The sequence below is a fragment of the Oncorhynchus mykiss genome, chromosome 9 (assembly GCF_013265735.2).
Source record: "Oncorhynchus mykiss isolate Arlee chromosome 9, USDA_OmykA_1.1, whole genome shotgun sequence".
In the NCBI taxonomy this organism is placed as follows: Eukaryota; Metazoa; Chordata; class Actinopteri; order Salmoniformes; family Salmonidae; genus Oncorhynchus; species Oncorhynchus mykiss.
Window position 1 is genome coordinate 25583718 of NC_048573.1, and position 20012 is coordinate 25603729.

Sequence of the window (20012 nt, forward strand, 5' to 3'; positions counted from 1 at the left end):
TATCCTTAAAATTATGACGAGTAGGCCTATTGCATCGTAGGCAACATCTATGAAAACAAAAGCCGTTCTTTATTTTTTTACCCAAAGCAAATTGCTGTATTCTCACAGAAAATTATTTATTGTTCTCTTGATCTTCACCTGAGATTTTAAACCAAATAGTAAACTATCTTTTGATTTCAGAATGTGTCCGCACTGGGGTCTCCAGCCTGGTCTCATAGACTAGACATAACATAGTAAACATCAAACCTGGGCACTCAAATTGGTATGATATGTTACGTTTGGGTACTTGGATGTAGCTGCGTTATTTATGTCATATGACATATCAGGCCTTTTGATTTGAATTGTTTTGGATTGTTTTAGTTTTGTAGCCTAACTATTGAATTATTTAATGATGCACTATGGCGAAATCACTCCGCCATTTCCTGGTTGCTCAAATTCTGATAGTTCGCCTAATTTCAGTTTATGTGATAAAACAAGCAAGTATAGTGTAGAGAATTATTGTCGCATCTAAACCGCTGTGAAATATCTTTCCCGAAACCCAAATATTTTATTTTCAGCTGTTTGAAGTTGGTGAATCTTACAGAACAGATCTACCGCTTCTTAGACTTACTTTCAATGAGAATGACAGATCAATACTGAACAAAAGTATGAATGCAACATGCAACAATTTCAAAGATTTTACTGAGTTACAGTTCATATAAAGAAATCAGTCAATTTAAATAAATTCATTAGGCCCTAATCTATGGATTTCACATGACTGGGCAGGGGCAACCCAGCTCAGACCATCCCGCATGTGAAGAAGCCGGATGTGGAGGTCCTGGGCTGGCGTTGTTACACGTGGTCTGCGGTTGTGAGGCCGGTTGGATGTATTGCCAAATTCTCTAAAATGACGTTAGAGGCTTATTACAGAGAAATTAACATTACATTCTCTGACAACAGCTCTTGTGGACATTCCAGCAGTCAGCATGCCAATTGCACGCTCCCTCAAAACTTTAGATGTGTGGCATTGTGTTGTGTGACAAAACTGCACGTTTTAAAGTGGCCTTTTGTTGTCCCCAGCACAAGGTGCAACTGTGTAATGATCATGCTGTTTAATCAGCTTCTTGATATGCCACACCTGTGAGTCAGGTGGGTGGATTATCTTGGCAAAGGAGAAATGCTCGCTAACAGTGATGTAAACACATTTGTGCACAAAAATGGAGAGAAATACATTTTTTGGTGTGTATGGAACATTTTTATATTATTTTATTTCAGCTCATGAAACACGGGATCAAAACTTTACATGTTGCATTTATATTTTTGTTCAGTGTATAACACACATTTCTATGTGAATTAGGTGGGGTCGTCCGAAAAGTTACATATTGCAGCTTTAATTTATGGATCCAGCCTTAGTAGTCATTCTGATCTCGTTCCCAATAATCGGCGCTTTAGTTTATTTTGTTGCTGTCCAGCGGTTCTGAATTCGCAATGCACCCGACCGTTCACATTTTTCTGTGCAATAGCCTTTTGATTTGAACATTTGAAAAGTTTTGGTGTGTGTACTGGGCTATTTGATTGAATCTATACACATTACAGCACTTTGGTTTCAATAATAAATACGTATGTTGAAATGGAACCAAATGATCTGTTTCTGTCTTCAGTCCTTATAAAATAGGATTGATGGGCTAGGCAATAGGATCTACTACGGTATAGGTCGATTGTGATCGTCTGTCTATAACCAGCCTGAGCAGGCCTATAACTCCATTCCTATTCTGTTCAGAGTAAAGGAATTAATCAAATTGGAAAATCATCTATTATCGGGCTGGTTAATGAGATGCATTAACCGCCCCACCTACTCAGTCAATCAGAAGCCACTACTATAGTACTCTAGAATGGCTATTTGGAGGCGGCCAGTGTGTAAATCGGTAATTTCACTCATTTGGTCAATTTTGCTGACTGTTATAACCTATTGATAGTCGTTGCTTGGCACATTTTGAGGTCTGTCTACATCCTCAAAACATCCCTGGAACATCCTCTTCTGGTTTCTATAGGGAAGCAGTGTATTTGATCAGGCCTACCAAATACACCAACCACGTTGGAAAAAGAGAAGTCAAATGTCTAAATAGGCTTACTTTGTGACTAATTCAGAAGATCAAGTGACTAGCAAATAAAACTATGTTTTTTGTTCAATCAGTATTAGGGCCCAATTCCATTTTGACCCCTAACCATTTTGACCTCTTCCCTAAGCACCTACACTTTTGTGTTCACAGATCTCAAATAAATTGATACTTATTTGAACCTTCGTTTTTAGTATTGCAACTTTCCCACCAAGCCCTCTCATAGGCTTAATGGGGTGTCTACCATGTTGCTTTCACTTATCCATTATTTTCAGATCTGTTGACACCGAACTTTTAGTTGCTAGGGTTAGCGGGTAATGTTTGAAATGGAACAAGGCCCTAACGACATCTGCAGCTATGCTGACAGCTGGCTCTATGTAACTAAACCAGTGGGGATGTGTAAGGAAATTAAGCCTAGTCTCCTGTCATGCAAGTTTGTTTACTAACAAATGTGAGTCATATTATTGCAGTAGTCATGATAATCAGTATAGCAATAACTAATTGCCCTTACAGGGATGATTTTTTTTTATTGTATAGTAATATGGGAACGATCGATCAGTTCGTCAAGGTAAAGCCTCATATCTAGAATCTGTTTACCCTCACCTGTATCCTTGTCTTACCCATTAGAATGGAATACTTCATCATATATCCAATTATGAAGGGATTCATTCAGTTTATTGGTAGGTGACAGCAACTCATACAAATAAGACACAACCTATAGTAAAACCTTTATTTTTTTCTCAAGTCAAAAAAAAAAAAAAAAAAGATACAGAGAATGAGATATTGGATTGATATCTATACAGTGGCAATTTATTTTTAATTTAAACATTCCTACTCCCAAGACACCCTGTCCAGTCTTTCAACTCAAGAAAACCCTCTCTTTTGACACACACATGGGAGTCCTGGTATGTTGAATTGACTGGACCACACAGGTAAATCAATGGAATATGGTGGTAGTGGACAAAGTCACCATGTCATGAGGCGATGATGGAAGAGACCAACTGCATGAATTTCAACAGTGTATTGCCAACACTTCTATTCATTGCAGGTGGTACAGTCAATTCAAAATCACTTCTGTTGAAAACACATTTGGTAGACAGGACAAGTTGTAGCAAACACGTTCCCGACCACGAACCGGATAAAAATCGTGACAAATTCAGAACACATCCAAGTTCCAGTCCCATCATGGAATTCTACAGGCATAGAATCCCCCCAACCCAGGTACGAACATTAGTAGAAAAAGGACAAACATCGATTTCAAAAACAACCAGGATCACTTGTGGATGAACAAGGGGAGGGAGGAGACCCAGCTAGTCCAATCAAAAGTCGGGGGGAAACTTGTCGTATTGCTTGGATGGAGTATCCATGTTCCATAGTCAAACAGGCACGAGAATCAAAACACTCATCACCTTTATCAAACTAGGCCTAGTAAAGTGTAAGAGCACCTGGAAGCAAACGCAGAGTGTGTCTGCTTGGTGGTTTTCATAATCTTCAAGGATTCACTGTCACACTAATGTAGTGGGTAGAGGGTTATAGAGGCCAAAAGTGCTCTGAAATGTCTGGTCTCATAAAAATCACTGAACTGAAACTTCGAGAGGTTTGTTAACCCAAACGAGGGCTTATGTCGCCCTCCAGTGTCCAAGAGCGTAACTGACAAACACTAAACTGAACATGAACCTGTCTGTCAACCTAAACTTCCCATTTTCTGCCTGAACCATAGTATAGCCACTTAGCTGTAACATTTACAGTAGGCTATGAAGCGTCACAAATGGACTGCATGCAACATTTCTTTTTATATCTTAAAGCAGCAATCAGCAGTTGAAACAAAGCGTCCTCCCCACCACCGTTTCGGTAAAAAGCTGGGGCTGGAGAAATGTAACCACTCAAATTCAAAGACAGAAATGGATGCAAGGACTGACCATCCATGATATCAAAATTAGTTCTAATCATGCTAAGGCTATAGAGTGTTTGTTTACAATGTTAAGTTTCATATTTTGGGTTCTGGCAGGGTACGACAGTTGAACTTAGCTAACGCAGCATTTATTTATAAGTTATATTCTTCAAAAATCAATGGGTATATATCAATTTATGTATCCAAAAATGGAGGTAGAAACTGCTGATTTCCCCTTTAAATGAGAATGCGGTGGCCATCTTGGCCCAAATTCGAGCCGGAGTGGCAGAAACTGAACAAAGCCATTGGGAAACAGAATGGAAAAGAGATCACGGGGAAACCTAACTTACTCCCCTCCGTCCCCTGCCCCTTCATCCAAAGTACCTGAACACAGACCCTCTTTGCAAACAGCTCTTACAAAGTCACCAGAAGCAACAAAAAAAACAGGAAATAGAAAAACAAAATTGAATCTGAATTTCTCCATTCTTATTCACACAGACGAATAATAGTACTTTTCCCTCTTAAATACATTTTATGAGCGAGTCCAAACTAAGTAAAGTAGAGAACTCATTTACAATTCCTAATTAGAATTATGGAACAAGGTGGGAGGGATTTCAAATAAGAGATCTTCAACTTAAAACGGGAAGATTAAAATGTATTAACAGGTTGCTACTCATGCAGAAACAATGACAAAAGCAGCGACGCCAACCAACTAGTATCCCTCGTCCACCCATAAACACTCCATTCTCTCTTAAAAAACAGAATGACAATTGTCAGATATTATTACTAAGTCTTCCATAAACCCAAATTTGACCAGTGTTTTAAAAAAGTGGTTTGCTGAAAAAAAAAAAAAAAAAAAAGTTTTTTGCTGTTGAACACAACTCATCTAACGGTGAAGGGTACAGGGATGCTGGTGGGTGTTTTGACATCTTTCTTGTTCGACTTTAGGTGGGGGAGGGTTGAGGGGAGAAAGGGTTTATTTGGAACGTCATGGAGAGGTTAAAAAATGGCAATACCATCTCCACGGAAAGCATATTTTGCCCAGTACACCAGTCGCTCTCTCTCTCAGCATCTGTGGCCTGACCCTCTCCCGTCCTAGGCGATCTTCATTTGCAGCCCTGTACTTAGTGCTGCAAGGAATACAACTACTCTTTTCACCTGCAGTATTCAAGCAACCCCGTTCCAGTACTACTTGAACTCCACTGTTCTGAACTGCAGATTAGTAATAGTGTTTCAATTCTGTTCAATCCAATTCCGGTCAACTCATCTCCTTCAACTCTGGCCTGTCTTCTGACATAAAAATGAAAAAAAAAATAAATCCGCTCTTTTTTCTTCCAACCAAAACTGGCAGCAACAACTTTACATTTAGAAAAAAAAAACTAAAGATAATGTACGTTTTAGTAAAATATGCAATAAAGAATCAGCTCAAGTCCTCTAGTTTCTCTTTTTTTGGGGGGAAGCTTAAAAGCTTTTTTAAGGAGATAAATACAATCCACTGGTAGCTTTTCAAAGGCTTTTGGCAATACTCGAGCTCCCCCGTACAACTATACATCAACACTGAAGAGATCAGAGAAAGACTGGGTACAGGTAAACAGGGGGGTGGGGGGGTTGAAAAGAGGGACGTTTTTGTCAATGTGGTAACCACATCGCTCTCTCCCTGCTTTCTCCTGGGTTCTTAACTTTGCTTCAACACCCGCGTGAACATTAAAAACCAAAACAAAATGTGTAGTTCAAAAGGCAGCCTTATTCCCCTTGCTAAACAGTTCAAGTCTATCAAATACATAGTAGTAAATATTTTAGGGGGCCCTCCCCCGAGATGGAAGAGGCTGGGGTACAGTGGTCCGAGGGAGGGTCCCCAAAATAAAATAAATTCACAAGTGGGACCCCCAGGGTTTTTTTTTGTCATGACTCTCCAAGGCCAAACCACTAGCACTACCAGCAGAGGGGCTATCCTTCAGTATTACAGCCCCAGTCCAGGGGCTTTGAGTAGGGCAGTGAGAGGCTCCTCAGCCCCCTCTCTTCCTCCTGGCTCCCTCAGTTGTTCTCCTCGTCACTGTCATCTGGGCTGATGGCCGGGCTGGTGAGGGTGAAGCTGGGCGAGGGGTTGCTGTAGCCCGGAGACAGGGGGCTGTAGGTGGACCCTTTGGGGCTAGTGGGCGAGTAGGTGGGGGAGGTGGGAGAGTATTTGGGTGAGGTTGGGGAATAGGTTGGGGAGGTGGGGGAGTACTTGGGGCTGGTGGGGGTGTAGGTGGGCGAGGTGGGGGAGTAGGTGGGCGACGTGGGGCTGTACTTGGGGGTCGTCGGGGAGTAAGTCGGGGAGGTGGGTGAGTATTTGGGAGAGGTCGGAGAGTACTTGGGCGAGGTGGGGGAGTATTTGGGGGAGGTGGGGGTGTACTCTGGAGAGCTGGGCGAGTAAGAGGGGGACGTAGGTGTGTATTTGGGGGAGGTGGGTGAGTAGGAAGGAGAGCTGGGGCTGTAGGAGGGAGAGCTGGGGGTGTAGGTGGGCGACTGGGGGGTGAACCGCGGGCTAGAGGGAGAGTAGGACGGAGAGGTGGGAGAATAAGAGGGGGAAGTGGGGGAGTAGTTGGGGCTGGTGGGGGTGTAATTGGGGGAGGTGGGGGAGTAGGAGGGAGAGGTGGGGGAGTAAGAGGGGGAGGTGGGGGAGTAACTGGGCGAGGTGGGGGTGTAGTTGGGTGAAGAGGGGCTGTAGCTTGGAGAGGTGGGGGAGTAAGAGGGGGAGGTAGGGGAATAGGAGGGGGAGGTAGGGGAGTAGGAGGGTGAAGTGGGTGAATAAGAGGGGGAGGTAGGTGAGTAAGAGGGTGAGGTGGGGGAGTAGCTAGGCGATGTGGGGCTGTAGCTTGGAGACGTGGGGCTGTAGCTGGGGGAGGTAGGGGAGTAGGAGGGAGATGTGGGGGAGTAGGAGGGGGAGGTGGGGGAGTAAGAGGGGGAGGTGGGGGAGTAAGAGGGGGACGTAGGGGAGTATGAGGGGGAGGTCGGGGAGTAGCTGGGGGAGGTGGGTGAATAGGAGGGTGAGGTGGGGCTGTAGTTGGGGCTGGTGGGAGAGTAAGAAGGGGAGGTTGGGGAGTACGAGGGGGAGGTTGGGGAGTAGCCCGGGCTTTGCGGGGTGTATCCCCCAGGAGAGCGGGGCTCGTAGGCCGGGGAGGTGGGAGAGTAGTTGGGAGACATGGCACCTCCTGGAAAAGTAAACAAGGAATTCATTCCAAAACGGTCCTGTGTCAGTTGATATTTCAAACCAAACTGGGTGTTTTGTATGGTGACTAACCTGGAGAGGGGATATAGGGGCTGGCTGGCCCCGGGGACCCAGGAGATCCAGGGGTAGGGGACCAGGCCGGGGAGTAGCCCGGAGAGAAGCCACTGGCGTCGGACGCTGCGCTGGGAGAAAAGCCTGCAGCTCCAGGGGTCATCCCGCTGCCTGGAGGTCAAAGAGTCAGAGAATGAGTTAATGGAACAGTACAGTAGGTGGTATGGAATACGTTGTACTACCAGGATATTGTCAAAGTCAACTCAGTTTGGGGCTTACCGATGCTGGGGGACCAGGCACCGTAGGCGGGGGTGGCTCCAGTGTTCCAGGGGGTCATGGCTGGAGACATGCCACTCATGGGGCTGGGCGCAGAGCCAAAGAACATTCCGGTGGCTAACAAGAGGAAATAGAGAAGGAGAGACGTACCGACATTTCATTATCTAAAAGTCTGGATACTTTGTGTATCTATTTTGCTTAGAATGTCAGCTTTTTCCAACATAGTTACACTCAGAACTTAATCAAATCTTAGACAAATTGGTCTGCACCAGTCCATTTCTGACCTCACATCTGTCTAAATTCAAACCTTGGGAGTTGATCTGGTGATGGGAACAGCGTGAACAATTACGTTTAAAGTCAGACTGCGCGGAAAACAACTTCTCCATTATACTCTCGGCCACTCACGTCCAGCCACGCTGATCCCGGGGATGTTGGTGGGGATCTCCATGCCGTATTTGCACTTCTCAGCGTCCAGCAGCAGGTCGAAGCAGCCTGTCCCGCAGGGGGCCAGCTGGCCCAGCATGATGTTCTCAGACACACCCTTCATGGGGTCACTCTCCCCGTGGGACGACGCCTCCATCAGCACATCCACCTGGGACAGGGAGGATGTTGACGGTGAGTGGTGGAGTACACAGGGTGCTGACACAAAATCATTTGAATTTTATTGTTTAACCTTTTGTTTATACTGATTCCTTTCATTGAGATAAAAAAAATCATCTGTCATCAGAGACGTGTTGGTCTAGTCGAGGTTGGTAACTAGAACGCTCCTATGAAGTTCTCAAAGGAGGGAACTTTATGGATAATGTAGCTAGTGGAAGAGCCAACTGACGACTGTCGTAAAATGGTAAGTACGACCTACTGACACAATACTGGACCACAAAACAACCAAGTCCCATCGCCCCCCCCCCTTCCCTCCCTCCACTTTCCCCAGTCCGAAACACTCACAGTCTCCTCAAAGGAGCACTTCATGAGGGGTCCCGTGTCCTGTCTGTTGATGCCGTGACGCGTGATGGCCATCAGGTGACCGCGGCAGGTCATGGTGTCGCAAAGCAACGACAAGTGGCGGTAGTTGACGTAGGAACCGTCAAAGGAGATGACGTGGTTCAACTCCCTCTCCAGAGCCTTGCGCACAGCCTCGATACCCAGTACCTAGAAAGGAGGGGAGGGGGGGATGAGTATTGATATCCCCCAAAAATGTTTTGACTATGCTGTTATTTATGTACTTCTCAGGTTTAACAGTAAAGTAGCGATGAATAGGTTTAACAATGTCGAGTTGGAATTTGTTTAACTCCAAAAGAGTGCTTTGGTGAATATAAACTTGAAAGTATAGCCAAAATTGTAACGGACATTTAAACTGGTCCCTTACGACAGACAATACAAATCAGAAATCATATTAAAAAAAGTCTGTTGTAACCGTCGGTAACTACAATAGTTACCTAAACTACTGTAGCTAGCTATTGTAACTATCACAGCCATTTGTAACGATGGTATCTATCTGTTATCGTCGGTGACCGTAGTCTAATCGGTACTATTATAATCGATCGGTTACTATCATAACTTGCGTGGCTATCCAACTGTGGTACCTAACCGTACCGTGAAGATCTCTACGATGTCGTTGGAAGTGGTTCTGACGGGGTCCACGTCCTTCTCGCTGAGGACCCTCATCAGTCCCACGCCGTCTGTCTCCAGGATCCACTCCTGCAGGGCCTTGAACTCTCCCTCCTCTGTAATGATGATCTTCTTCTTGTTGTCCGTCTGGGGCAAGTGCATGTACACCTAGGGGAGAGGAGGCAGGGGAAGTACTATAGATCAATAGAATTATAGTAATATTAATGATCTGGGTAGGTTACTGCCATGTTGTTTAGGTCAATCAGTTCGTATGAGATATCGAAGACTATTGGGTGCAGAGATGTTAAAACGCTGCCATTGCGCAGTTTTAAAAAAAGGAACAAAGTACGTGTTTGTGTGACCCCCTCCGTTACCTTGCTGATCTGCTCAATGCCCTGCAGCGTCATGTCCGTCAGCATGTTGGATTCGATGCACCTCAGGAACACGTCGTCGTCCATCTTGTCCACCACCTCCTCGTCCTCGTGGAATTTGTTCTCGTCGCTGTTCATGATACGGATTCGCAGAACCAGCTTCTCGGCGTTGTCGTCATTGAAGATACAGTTCAGGTCGTCTCCGAAACCTTCGGGAAGAGAGGTCGCATATAGCGATAAGGTGCGTGGGGTGGGGTTCCTTTTAACCGGAATGCTTCATTATATACTCAAATAAAGTATTGGAAGTGTGTGTGTGTGTGTCCCCACCTGCATTGATCTTCTCAGCGATCTGCTCCATGGTCAGCTTGCGGTCAGTCATGTGTTTGCGGTCGAGCTCAATGCGGAGCAGCCAGGGGGAGATGCGGGTCACGTCGAAGTCGGGCATCTCATAGTAGACATTGACCCACTCCTGGTCCTCCGTCACCACCGTACTCTGGGGGTTAGGGTCGTAGTAGATGGCCGTGTTGGCCGTCACCTGGCAGGAGGGGGGGAGGATGGTTGGTTAATTATCGTAAAAATCAGTAAGCAACCTGTAAAAGCAGATATTGTAATAACTTAAAATGTATTAATAACATTTAATAATCTCTTAAAGTAAAACAAGGCGTGAGAAATAAATGTCCGCCTGACAAATCACCTTTCTGAGGGTGGTGTGTTCCAGGCGACAGAGGATATCCTTGGCCCTCTCGGCGTCGCGGGCTGCCTGGCCCAGCAGGAACACGGTGAGGGAGGGGGTCTTGGGCCGCTTGGAGATGTTAATCAACTCCTTGAGACGCGGCACGCCCAGGGTGACGTTCTTGGCCGACACGCCGGCGTAGTGGAAGGTGTTCAGGGTCATCTGGGTGGCGGGCTCTCCCAACGACTGGGCAGCTAACGCCCCCACCATCTCACCCGGATGGGCCTAGAGGAGGGAGAAGAAGTGTTCAGAATAAAATGATGGAATTAGATTAGTGTAATGACAGAAAACAGAAAAGCCCAGCATGGATTCATTCCTAAATTATGCTGTAAAAAAAGATCCTAGATCACGCTCTAGGCTTGGTTTTCTACACTGTCCATATACATCTAATCCCATCTCTTTAGTTCATAGCAATCCGTTTAGGTGTTGACCCTCGATCTCCCCCTTTCAACCTCTCCCAGCACACTGTGTGAGTGAGTGTGAGAGTGAGAGAGAGAAAAAGAGATTCAACTCACAATGGATTGGTTGAATTTGGACTCAATTTCCCCCAGCAGCCAGTCGTAGGCCTCGGTGCTCAGTCTGAACTCGTCTGTCATGCGTCGGGAGCTCAACGTGGAGCGCAGGTGGATGTTGAAGAGCAGCGTGGCGTTCTGCTGGGCCTGTCTGCTCAGGTGGTCCTCGCCGTTCACAATCACCAACTTCTTACTCAGCTCCTGGACACCTGAGGCATGCAGACAAGAGCAGGGAGAAGTTTAAGAAGGTCATACGGGTCATTCTAGATCTTATTTATCCTGGCTAGTGGTCCAGAGAAAATTGCTTCGAGAGATTTTGATTTGGTACCAAGACTGCAGAAATGTCAACGCGATTTACTTGGTTACTGAACAAAAAGTGTTGCAAATTCTTGTCTTTCGTAGCTAGAGCTGCGGTTTACACTAAAAAAGTGTAATCAACCTTTCAAAACGATATGGCACATCTTTAGGGGGTTTCTTCAAATATTATGGTGGCAGCAAAGTGTACGAGTGTGGTAGATACCTACCCTGCACGACTCGTAGGGGGTTGAGGTCTGTGGGGGTGCGGGGGTTGATCCTGAAGATCTTCTGGGCGTTCCAGATCATCCTGGCCAGATTGCAGGGCAGCACCACCTAGTGGGGAGCAGGGACATGTCACCTTTAGTGTTGGACAGCCCTGTTGCGTTGGTCTGAACCAGTGGAATATGCTAGCAGTGGTGACGTGTGTGAGAGTACATGGAAGGGAATGAGTTATGCATGTGTGCGCGTGGAGAACCTGGAGATGTACGCCAGGTGTATGCGCAGATGTGCCCGTGTGCAAATGAGCCAGGATGTGAACACATACGCTACTGTAACGTGTCCCGAACTGGGTTAATTCATTTTTCCTGTGTTATCCCCCCGCCACCCCAATATTACAATGAAACGTTGAGAGAGAAAAATAGATGTTCTGTCCGTGTCAATGCTTAAAGGCCCAGTGTAGTCAAAAATGTGACCGCTGATTGAAATCAACCATAGTTATTTGATGAGAAGACTAACGGCTGCACTGTGCCTTTAAGGCTTGTGATTTGCCTGTTGGAGACCCCTGTGCTAGTGTGCCTCTCTCTCCTCTCTCCCTCACCTTGCTGTCCCCAGTGGGGAAGATGGCCCTCAGAATCTCTCTGTCCTCCTTCATCTTCTCATACTCCCTCTCCAGGGCACTTTGCACCTGAGCGTTGGTCATCACGTCCTTCACCACGTCCTCCTGCAGGGTGCGCCTCAGAGCCCGCTCGTTGGTGCAGTCAAATCTGAACCTAGTGGCCCCGAGGGTGGATTAGGGAAGGATGAGATAAGACACAGACAGAGAGTTCAGGCAGTTGACCGTGGACAGTGAGCTGCTGTTTTTAAGACCGTCCTATAGTAGTGATTAGACAGAGGGTTTAGCATTAGGGCATGGGTGATTAAGGTCGTGGAGAGGTGAAGTCTATGATATCCAATGTCACACGGTCAACCAATAGGAGAGGAAAGCTTGTACTAGTTGTTTTTTTAAACGAGTACAATCAATCATCGAATGACTAAGATGGAATACAGCATTAAACACATTCATAGACCTCAATGAGTGCACAAGCCTGGTGTCAGATCAGTTTTCCCTGTATAGCCAACTTCTAGTTCCGACTGCATTGTCGGAACTAGAAGCACAAGCATTTCGCTACACTCGCATTAACATCTGCTAACCATGTGTATGTGACAAATAAAATTTGATTTGATTTGATCATATGGTCATTGGCACGACAGTGACCAGCTTTGGGAATTGGCCTGACAGCTCCAACGAATCTAGTACCCTTATCCACCATTGTACTTCCCCGTCCCACTCTCTCGCCACTCACTTCTTCTCGAAGGCCTTGTTGGAGGGTTTGAGCGTAGCCATGTTCTGGAACTCCACAGCCTCCCCGGCCAGGCCGTCCTCTCCGTAGCGCAGCTGCACCACCTGGTTGATGGAGTTCCTCACCGTGGCGTCGTACTTCACCATCACAGACTCCATGGACTTGATCAGACGACGCTGGATGTAACCTGAAGGACATCAGATGAGGACCGAGGTTAGAAGAGTCATTTAAACCTGAGGGGAAAATCTACCTACTGAACTATCATTGCGGTCATGCGTCTCCTCTCGCTAATCGTGCAGGGATCGTACCAGTCACCCCTTCATTAACAAGCGCTTCTAATCAGCTTATACCCTAACCTCTACCCCATGCCTCTCCCCCTTCAAATCACCAGTCGCTGTCCCCAACATCTTCCCCCGCATACCCTCAGTATGTTTTGTCAGTACAGGATCTTATTTTAAAATGTATGTAGTCCTTGAGCTGTTCTTGACATAATACAGAACATTAATAGACATGTTTAATGTTGTGTGGACCCCAGGAAGAGTAGCTGCTGCTTTCGCAACAGATAATGGGGACCCTTAATAAAAAAATAAACTCTTGCTTCCCCCCCCCCCCCTTCACTCACCAGTCTCGGCGGTCTTCACAGCCGTGTCGATAAGCCCCTCCCTGCCACCCATGGCGTGGAAGAAGAACTCTGTGGGCGTGAGGCCGGCTAGGTATGAGTTCTCCACGAAGCCTCTGCTCTCGGGGCCGTAATCATCCTTGATGAAGTGGGGGAGAGTTCGGTGCTTGAAGCCGAAGGGGATACGCTTACCCTCCACGTTCTGCTGCCCCACCACCGCAATAACCTGAGGGCCAGCAAGATGGAGATGAGGGACAGACGGTAGAGAAAGAAAAAGTGTGCGAGGTTACGGGGTGTAAATCGAAGCCCGTTGTCATCCCTAGAGGAACACCTTGTGCCATTTGAAAATCCACCGACGTCTGAAACAATCCTGGGCCGTGTTCAGTAGGGCACACCGTAGTGTAGTGTTTCAAAACACTTGTAACAGGGGGGGAAAAGGCATTTGACTTTTTTTTGGGGGGGGGGGGGTCCCTGGACGTACCTGAGAGATGTTAATCTTGGAGCCTTTGGAGCCAGCCACCACCATAGACTTGAAGTTGTTGTACTCAGACAGGGACTTCTGGGCGGAGGAACCCGTTTTGTCACGGGCGTCGTTTAGGATGCGATTCACCTGGTTCTCAAAGGTCTGCCTCAGCGTGTTGCCAGGGGTGGGCTCCAACTCGTTGTTGTGGGCCTTCTCAATGACCTGGAGAGGAATACAGGAAGAAAATGAAGGGAGTTCGAGACAGAGGGGCTCACATCTTTTATTCCATTCTATATTATCTCAAAAGGAATTTCCAGAGGTTGTCCCAACCGTGAATACAAGAGGATTTTTTTTTAAGGAACATTCTGGAAGTTTGAAGGCATATTTCAGAGTCACCGTGAGAGAAGGGACCTACCTCTATTACATCCTGTTTGGCCTTCTTGATGGTGTTCTGGATGTCCAGGTACGTCTTCGCATCAGCAATGGAGTCACCAATACCGATAGAGGCACCTACAGAGAGAAAATATGAATATTAAGAAAAACAGGGTAACAGTGACTAAAATATCTGCAATTAGAGGAATTTAACCCCTAACCCCAAAAATAGAACAGATTCATTTATGACTTCAAGTGGATTTCAAAGGAGTTGCCTTTCTACCCACTGATGCCCTCTTCCCAGTGCCCACTCAGCCCAGGTCCTTACCCTCAATGAGCAGCCAGTTGTTGACCACCGTCTGGATGTTGGAGTAGAAGAGGCGGGTGACGTCGTGGCCCATCTCCAGGAAACAGATGTGGACCAGGGAGCCAGCAGAGGTACCCAGTGACTTCTTACACAGAATGCCCATGATCAGCTCCCCGTTCTCCACTATCACCTGGGGAAACAGACATGACATTAGATCATAGTATTTTACACACATTGGGTTAGGATCCATTCATGGTTCTGTGTTAGGTGTGGCTAGCGTTCTGGCACAAAATGGCTGCCTTTTTACACATTTGTGGTAAAGTGCTAGCATTCTAAGATGGGAACTTATAAACCACAATGTAACTAAAAAGAAAGTACACAATAAAAGCCTGTATTCCGCACACACTACAACATTTGTTCTACAAATCCTCCTTGTCACGAGAATCTCAGGGTGTTTCGCCAGTTTAGTGTTCCTACCTTGGTGTCCCCGGGAGAGATGTGCTTGTAGGGCCCACTGTCCTCCTCGTCTGGGTGGGTGCTGTGTGTTCGGATGGCGTTGATGTGGCCCGGGATGATAAGGCTGAAGATCTGCTTGCCCGTCCAGAGCGGCCTGGGCTTCAGGATGGCTGGCTGGGGCACCTTGCCGTCCCACGTGGACAGGAACATCAGGAGATTCATCACATCGCCCTGAGGGACAGATCATATTAGCGAATAAGTGGAAGAAAGACGTGTGTGTTTGGGGCTGATCTATCCCTTTAAAAACATTGCCCTCCTCACCCTCTCTAGGAAGACGTCCCTTTTGGTGAACTTGCGCACGGCGGTGAGGGTGTCCTGCACGATGCCCATGACAGGCCTGTTGGACTGGGGGGTGACGATCATACGAGGCACCATGGCAAGCTCCTGGATCTCAGCTCTCGTTTCCAGGGATTGAGGGAGATGCAGGTTCATCTCATCCCCGTCAAAGTCAGCATTGTACGGAGTGGTTACACTGTGGAACAGGGGCAGAGTAGTTAATGTCACCGTCCAGGATCCGTTTTATGTCATATGGTCAATGTGTTCTCGTTTGCTTTAAAAAAAAAAAATTGTGGGGGGGGGAATTGAGCCGAGAAAAATCATCCGATACTACATGAGCACTAGTCCCAATCCTGAAATAACATTTGTTCTGTATCAACTCTCTACCCAACATTCTTGTCAGTGTTTACGCCAACAAACACCCACTCGGGTATCTGGGTGTAGTCTGAAACAGGAATAATTCTAGACTTGATAGATGTACCTGAGGTTCATTCGGAAGGTGGACCAGGGAAGGATTCGGACTCTGTGCCCCATCATAGACATTTTATGTAAAGTGGGCTGTCTGTTGAAGATGATGATGTCACCGTCGCACATATGTCTTTCCACCTGATGGGAACAAAAACGAGTTCATAAAAGTGACATTGCATTACATCAAGTCCAAGTCACTCGGTAAACATTCCACAAATGACGACCATCTCGTCTTTTGAGGGTCACCTTGTAGCCGATCTGGAGGTGAAGGTCACTTGGTTTGGGGTGGAACCGCAGGTCGATTCTGTCCCCGTTGTCTCGGATGATATATTTGGCTCCAGGATACTGGCTGTTGCCTCTGCGCACCAACTCCTGTAACCTGGTGACATATAGGACTGTCAACATTAGAACCAACACACGGTCAGTTTAAACACTAAACAATTGGTTTAGTCTCTCTGCCGTACCTGTCAATGTTAAAGGGTGTGACGATTTCTGGGAAAGTCATGTTGGCGGCGATGGAGCGCGGGACGCCCACTTGGTCGATCTGCAGGTTGGGGTCGGGGGTGATGACGGTTCGGGCGGAGAAGTCCACACGTTTCCCCATCAGGTTACCTCGGACTCGCCCCTCCTTCCCCTTCAGACGCTGTTTTAAGGATTTGAGCGGGCGGCCCGATTTTTGCATTGCCTGGGAGTTAAGAGAACGTTCAATATCAGCACAAGCAGATTCAGAACAGAGCTGGCGATCCTTCACAACTATCAGCAATCACTGAAAATGAAATAAACCCAGTTATTATGGGTTGAATAGGTGGTCTTATGGGTCTAACAAAAGAGCACTTTTAATCGTATTCTTTAGTCTTACTTTAATATATGTTGACAGTGTTCAATTCAAACAAAGACAGTAAGACTACATATCTATAGTAACAATCCACATTGGCATGGGTAAGTAGTACAGTAATGTTGTGCCAATTGGTGCCCTCAAGTGTCACTGCTACTGTGCGTACCCTGGGCAGGCCTGGCAGCTCGTTGTCCACCATGGTGGCCACGTGGAACTGCAGCAGCTTCACGTCCTCGGCGATGACGTGGGCCGCCGCGCCGCTCTGCTCGTTCCGCCGCAGCTGGTTGTTGATCTTGACTATGTCGGCCAGCTTGTGTGTCAAGTCGTCCTGGGTGACAGGGAAAGGGACACGACGCGGTTAAACGACGATGGTAAAACAAATGAGTTGAACAATCTCAACAGCGGCAAGAAAAATGACCCGAAAGTCACCAAACACCGTTCAATTCTTGACATTTTCAGGGAAAACTCTTCAACGGCTAGTCATTCTTCCTCACCTGGTTACGGGCGGAACCCTGCATGACGACGGCGGGCCGGACAGCTAGCGGCGGCACAGGGAGTACCGTGACAATCATCCACTCGGGCCGGGAGAACTTGGGATCAAGGCCCAGGATGACGTCCTCCTCGTCCGAGATGCGTTTGAAGATCTCGTAGACACGCTCGGGGCTCAGCAGGATCTTCTTCTCCTGCGAGTCCTCGTTCACGTGCTTCCACTCGGCATACAGCTCCAGGCCCGACCGGCGGATACGCGGCTGGTAGCGCCCGCAGCCACCATGGCCCTGGGAGAGTGAAGGAGAGTGTGTGTTACAAGAGGACCATGAGGAAATAAAAGATCTTACTACGTGAGATGAATATGTGTTTAAGTATTGATGGCCTACAAATGACAAGCGTCCCCGCTGACTGACAGTACCTTTTCCTTAGTGATGTCCTCACTGTCGTGCTCCACTCCAAACTTGTTATCCATCTCCTCTCCGCCCTCGCAGATGTTCTTGCCTTTACACAAGTCATACACGTGGGTCAGACGCTTCCTGGGCTGTCCCTTGGACTTCTGCAGGATGTCTTTGATCTTTGGATTATTCTAGAAGGAAGGAGACACCAGGGCCTTTCTTTAACGTTGCAGATAGAAATACCACATATAGAGCCAACGTGATTCCTTATTCTACATGTCAGAGATGCATGTTCGTTCAACATAGCATATTTATATCTGAACGTTTCAAAGCGGTACATCCTGCTGAACACGCCCCATCGCATCAACAAGTCAATGGAATATGTGTAATATAATTCCATGTAAGGACCAACATGTAATCATTAGTATGCCTTGATCCATAATTCTTATACCCATCAAATAAAAATCAGTTAGATATGAGTATATGCCGTGTTAAATATTCTGTGTATGCTGTGCGGCGTAGAAGTAGGCGTATTGTTTTTTGTCTGGAGTGTGCCATGTTGTGAGCATCACAAGTACTGAATACGGGAGCAGATTGGTACATGTTACATATAGGTTGTGTAGCGGTAGTGTGAGGAAGGAATGGAGGGTTACGGACCGTGTCGACCAGTAGCTTGGAACAGGAGTAGCAGACACACCGGAGGACCTTCATGATCTTGTTGACGAAGCCCACGTGGAACACCGGCTTCGCCAGCTCTATGTGGCCGAAGTGGCCCGGGCATTCTGTCATGTTACCTGAACAGCGAAAACAACTATGTTTAAAAAAAAACAAAAACATTCCAGCACAGTAGTGGTGGCCTTAACCACAAAATTACAACATTCTGGTAACTTCCTGTACCTGCACATGTTTGACACCTTCCGGATCGTTCGATGACCCCTTGTCTGGGGTCCATCAACCCACCGAGTTTGGGACGCCCTCCTTCTGTGGTCTCGGGGTACTTGATTCCCCCTTCTGTGACAGACATCCGTTTCTAGAGGGAGAACCATGGTCAACATCAATTCCGGTACCAAAAAATAAATAGCCTAAGTAAATACACATAGAACAGTAAAGCAGTCACAAGTTTACAGACATTGGAAAATGGCTTACATATTTCTCAAACCAACTTTTAAGGTCAGGTGAAACTCCTTCAAAACAAATAACCCCTGCGAAATCAGTGATTGAATCAAGATATGACAGCCGTACCTACTCCTCTATAAGAATATTGGTACACTTCGATCAGTTGCATTTCTAAACCAGCATTGATACTTGGACAAATCAATTGATGTCCAACTAATTGGATAAAATCAATTGAGGTGAGCAAATTGACTAGAGGATTATGTAAACAATGTATTCTATTGCCAAGACACCATTATTCAAAAACTAATAATAAAACATAACGTAAAGAAAACATGCATAGCTTTGACTTTAATGACGTTACCTTTTATTATGATATACCACATATAGATTACAACAAGAGGGAACATCTAGTGTTTGTGAATGTAACTTTCTGGGAACAGAACAAAATATCCAAGTTCATTAAAGTAGCTAAATGTATTTGTTTACATGTATTTTCAAAATAAAAAGGGAGTTTGATTCATGACATATATGGTTTAGCTCAGATGGAAAATACTGTGTGTGCTGAAAGTTTGTCGAACTTCCTACAACATGCTGTTGCTAGCTAGCTAGCTCAAGCTCCAACATGGCTTAGCTAGCTAACATTAGCTAGGCTAGCTGTAAGCTACTTCCTTTGTAGCACATCCATTGTCATCAATGATACATTCTAGGTATAGTCATGTAAAAGTAAGATCAATGTGAGAACGTTCAGAAAGTAAACGAATCCCCCCACCCCAAAGCAAAACCTACAAGCTCATCTGGGCTGATGATGCCGAATTGCACTCTCTTGATGAGGCGCAATGGGCATGCGCTGTCGCCGGAGGGCGGTCCGTGCATCCTGTCTATTCAAAGAGACGCGTCCTCCCTCGGCACGCCGCTTTTGTAAGAAGGAATAGCTTTAAATTGTCACCAGGACTCTGGCCAGACCGCCAAAGGTGACCGGAATGTCTCCGAAAGCGATATCCTGAGAACCCACGTTGTTTACTGCCTTAGGAGTCTATTTATTTACGCTTTACTCCTATCTACTATGACTACCAGCTGTCCCCCTTTCTTTTCCTGATCTACACTCCAGCGCGCTCTGAGCGCATCTGAGCTTGAAAACGGCCAACGCGTGTTTATATAGACAGGAGACTTTGGTACAGGTTGACACACTCAACGAAGCAGGGGCTGAACAGTCAGGAGGCGGGTTATGGATCTGTGTAGTAAAACGTTAATTGGCTACACAGGATCACAACATGAATAATGCATTTCATAAGACGCATGACCAATGGCAGCTTACGTTTTCTTTATTAACCAATTGAAACATAAGGCGGGCACTAAATTGGCTGACATGTTCACCATTGGTCAGATCAGAGCAGAGGAGGGGCTACAACGTAGATTTGGTTGTAGTTCTATTAATATTCAATAAGATGCCGTGTGGTTGGTCAATTATAATATTAATGAACATTAGTACATAAAGATTGACCAATGGCTATAGAGATATGATGGCGTTGGGATAACCTTCGTTAAACCCGC

General features: G+C 46.3%; 1 protein-coding gene across 1 annotated transcript; it reads right to left on the bottom strand.

Moving 5' to 3' along the window:
* Positions 1–2812: 2812 nt before the first annotated feature.
* On the bottom strand, positions 2813–19581 carry polr2a (RNA polymerase II subunit A). The gene is made up of 28 exons (XM_036987684.1): positions 19248–19581; positions 18243–18375; positions 18003–18139; positions 17369–17536; positions 16956–17237; positions 16628–16789; positions 16091–16311; positions 15873–16005; positions 15640–15764; positions 15144–15354; positions 14844–15053; positions 14388–14556; positions 14103–14197; positions 13706–13909; positions 13228–13450; positions 12609–12792; positions 11864–12035; positions 11274–11379; positions 10753–10958; positions 10199–10462; positions 9832–10039; positions 9508–9713; positions 9119–9301; positions 8471–8674; positions 7931–8117; positions 7529–7642; positions 7271–7420; positions 2813–7181 (listed from the first exon to the last, which is right to left on the bottom strand). The coding sequence occupies exons 1-28, from the start codon at positions 19332–19334 to the stop codon at positions 6022–6024; spliced, it is 5904 nt and encodes a 1967-aa protein (XP_036843579.1). The 5' UTR covers positions 19335–19581; the 3' UTR covers positions 2813–6021.
* Positions 19582–20012: the final 431 nt, after the last annotated feature.